Source organism: Engraulis encrasicolus, chromosome 9 (genome assembly GCF_034702125.1).
Source record: "Engraulis encrasicolus isolate BLACKSEA-1 chromosome 9, IST_EnEncr_1.0, whole genome shotgun sequence".
In the NCBI taxonomy this organism is placed as follows: Eukaryota; Metazoa; Chordata; class Actinopteri; order Clupeiformes; family Engraulidae; genus Engraulis; species Engraulis encrasicolus.
The window spans coordinates 16,631,301-16,635,388 of NC_085865.1; the positions used below are offsets into that span (position 1 = coordinate 16,631,301).

At 43.4% G+C, this 4,088-nt stretch overlaps 1 protein-coding gene across 1 annotated transcript in view; it reads right to left on the reverse strand.

Moving 5' to 3' along the window:
- Nucleotides 1-1,937: 1,937 nt before the first annotated feature.
- The window catches only part of zgc:112332 (uncharacterized protein LOC553712 homolog), a 19,083-nt gene continuing 16,932 nt past the window's right edge, over nucleotides 1,938-4,088 (reverse strand). Inside the window, exons 6-7 of the mRNA XM_063206683.1 lie at nucleotides 3,688-3,880; nucleotides 1,938-2,362 (exon numbers count right to left, since the gene is read on the reverse strand). Of these exons, the coding sequence (XP_063062753.1) occupies nucleotides 2,260-2,362; nucleotides 3,688-3,880 (296 nt within the window). The 3' untranslated portion in view covers nucleotides 1,938-2,259. The remainder of the gene's footprint in view (nucleotides 2,363-3,687; nucleotides 3,881-4,088) is intronic.

Sequence of the window (4,088 nt, forward strand, 5' to 3'; positions counted from 1 at the left end):
CGGCATTTCCCATTCCCCTGGTTTGCTAATGATTGTTTGCTTCCCAACAAAGTAGGAGGAGTGGACATTTTTTATAATAACATTTCAATAAAAAATTACACAAGTAGTTTGAACAAATTGAAACTTGAATATGTCACAAAATAGGTTAGCCTACTCTCTGTGTGACCCTGACTTGGTAATGAGTATTGATGAGTCATTGATTATGTAATTGATTAGTGTTGTGAGGATATACGGTACAGCCTACAGCTGAAGTTGTGAGTCTATACTATAGAGCAGGGGTGCTCAATAGGTCAATCGCGATCGACCAGTCGATCGCGGAGGCAGTATTGGTAGGAGGACACTTAAAAAAAAAAAAAAAACAGTTCCCTATGGATACCCAGAATCTGACAGGCTAACTCCAGGCGTCTACACTGTAAATAGCCTACCATAAACACGACAACGTCTTCAGATAAGGAGGATAACTGCGCCACACTCAAACTCTTCATAAGTCATAACATCGGAGCACAAAAAAATAGGACGGCACGAGACGTTTGCCGATACCGCTATATGTTCAGTTAGTACAGGCAGCGTCACCGCTCAAAAGAAACAGCCAGAGAAGAAAACAACAGCCCGGACACCGGCAATCCCCTGCTTTCCCTCCCTTTTAAACAATGCTCTGAGAAGTGCAGGCAAGATGCAACTCCCGCATTGAGCGTGGAGTTGGCTACTTCGATTAGATTTCATAGGCACGCGTGCGAGGGGAGAGTGAATGATGTGTGCCTGTTTAACCTGAGTGCAGGCGCGTCTTTTCAAATGGTCTGCTCAGCGCGGCCGCTAGACAGAGAGCGCGCTTTTCGGTCCATTCAGTAGATGTCTCCTTGTTTATTTTTTGGAACTAGGGATGTCTGTAACGTCCACGAAGACAATATCATCCACGTGAAAACGCCAAACGCACGCAAACCGCTGTTCTGTGTACTTCTCACAGCGGCATTAAAAAAGTCCTCCACGAAATCCCAAACCAACAACCCTTCAAATAGGTGACAGCAAGCATGTACACATGAAATAACACTTCAGGGAGGGAGAAAATAGCCCTGGACTCATATTAAAGTGAAAAGGGAATTACATAAAATCTGTCCAGAAACCAAGAGGGCATCAATAACTTCATTAATATTATGTTAATTTATGAAAATGACATTTATCATAAACTTGATAGCCTACTGGTCTCCCTTTGCGATCAAAAACAGGCGTAATTTACAGTAGGCCTAGGCCTAAATAAGGTCTGTATGAGGTTGTTATTCACTGCTGATTCACCTTTCATTATTATTGATGTGTAGGCCTATAAAGGCCTACAAATACATTTTCATATTGTGTTAAAATTGCATTACTAACAGCTGTATTTTCAAATGTTCTCCCCCGAACCCCCAGTAGATCACTTCCACACACCCATCTCAATAAGTAGCTCACATGTTGAAAAAGTCTGAGCACCCCTGCTATAGAGGAACGCTATTCTCTTCATTTTCCTTCTTTTGTTGAAATGGGCTGAACCGAATGACCATATCCAAACCGTTGACAAAGGCTATATCAGACTACATCAATCATACAGTTTTGTTCATCTCGAGTTGTTTGCTGTGAACTCACCTGGACACAGTTAAGTTCAGACCAGACAGACCATCTCCACCCATTATCAAAGGAGGGTCGCTTTGAAACACCACATTCCATCAATCAAATTTGCCACAAAAAAAACTCTGAAGAAGATTGCTCAGACACCTTCAACATTTTCAGGAAACTGTGACAGCAGTCTTAAAATATTACATACAGTAGGCTCCCACCACGTCTTTACAAAAAATATGTGGGGATGGAACAGCATGGTCTAACAGACCTAATCAAATGACACATCAAGACATTCTTTCATTATGAAAACATTAGCAACACAAAGTTAGTTTATTTAAAAAATGGAGTGACTTCACATGCATCCAAAAAATACAGTAGGGATGCCCAGTAGGCATACATCTACCGTCAGAACCCAGAACCCGACAGGAAGAGACAGTAAGAAGTTCTTAATCACACAAGAAAAATGATACCACTTCCTCTGAAATATGCAGTGTCCCAACCAATAACTATTTCACAGAACATTTAACTGATGCAGTTCACTGGTAATTATCACTACAGTACAAATGAGCTGTTGAAAGTGTCAGTAAAATTAGTGCTGATACGATTTGTAGTTTATACAAAGATGTATTTTATTCCTCGGTGATAATGAACCTGTCTGTCCTTAGGTCATTAGTCCCAATGGATCCCCAACAGCTGGCAGCTCAGCTCCCAGAGTTTCTCTGCCATTTCATCATCTTTGGCAGCCCGTGAACAACGCGCCGGAGCACAGTCACTGTGGGAAAGGAATACAAAAAAACCCCACAAAAACCTTAAATTATATAGTAGCTGTAGAAAAGGGGAGGAGAGTCGCCAAAACCAGACCTCCGAGGTACCAAACAACAATGTCTGTTGGAAAGGAGAAAAAAATCCAACAATGATTCACTTAGTACACGAAGTTGTTTATATACTGTTTTGCTTTTGGGTTTCTGTGTGTGTGTGTGTGTGTGTGTGTGTGTGTGTGTGTGTGTGTGTGTGTGTGTGTGTGTGTGTGTGTGTGTGTGTGTGTGTGTGTGTGTCCTCTACTTAACCCTGCTGAAGTGCTTAAAACAAATGATCAAAATACTACTACTAAGTATTTACACTATTGTTATATTGTTATGTTGTATATTTCCTGTGCACTTTGTATCTGCAAGTGCTGTATGCTATCACTATGTCAATCGATTTGGATAAAAATGTCTGCACAATGTAATGTAATGTAATGTCAAGTATACTACTTGAAGCAAAGGACAGTTGCCCCGCTCTACTTCGAAACCCAGGTCTCTTAGGTACCAAACGTGTGCTCAGAGTACTACATCAAAGACCCAGGCTCATCAGTCAGAGTACAACGACAACAGTCACTGTTTGAAACGAGTAAAAAAAAATACAACAAATATCATATACTAATCAATGTGTAATGTGACAACATGTGACAGTATTAGGATATGGAATTGGGATGCCAAACATAGTTTGCATCTCCATCTTTTTTGTTCATCCTTATCGTTCATCAACCATTTATACATAGACACATAGTGTACGCACACAAACACAAATGCAGTGACAGTCTTCCACTCTCACACACTTAACAATCCGAACCCCACACACTCCCACACACAAATACTGTAGCAGACACCACCACACATTCTCACACCTGTAATACTCTGCCCTTCTCTCTCTCTCTCTCTCTCTCTCTCTCTCTCTCTCTCTCTCTCTCACACACACACACACACACAAATATACACCCCCCCCCCCCCACCCCCTTCTTGCCAAACACCCCCTCCAACAACAACACGCACACACATAAACAGGCCCCCCACACACACACACACACACACACACACACACACACACACACACACACACACACACAAAATGAGCCCTTCTCAAAACCTAGTGTCCTTCCAAGTGTTTCAGCCTAATTAGTCACACCCAGTGACTGGATAGTCTTTATTAGTCACACCCAGTGATTGGATAATCTTTGGTGAACTCTACAGAATATGCAATCACTGGGCGTGACTAATTAGGCTGATACACTCGGAAGGACAATGTCCTAGGTTTTGAGAAAGGCCCACTATTACAAACCTGTAGTAGTCTCCGCTGTCCTTCTCCAGTGCTGGCTCCACAGCGCAGTATACAGAGGTCTGGGCGCCCTGCACTGAGGTCTTGGTGAAGGGGCTGAACACCCTGACGGCCACCTGCACCGGAGCACTCAGGTGCCGCCACAGCTCCGTCTGGACCACGCCCGGATGCAGACTGTACACCGTCACACCACTACCTGGGTGTGTGGGGAAACACACAGGAAAAGCTCAGTTACACTCGGTGTGTGTGTGTGTGTGTGTGTGTGTGTGTGTGTGTGTGTGTGTGTGTGTGTGTGTGTGTGTGTGTGTGTGTGTGTGTGTGTGTGTGTGTGTGTGTGTGTGCGTGCAGGCAAGCCGCAAGGGGTTTGGGAGGGGGGGAATATGGTGTATGGTGCGGGGTATGGG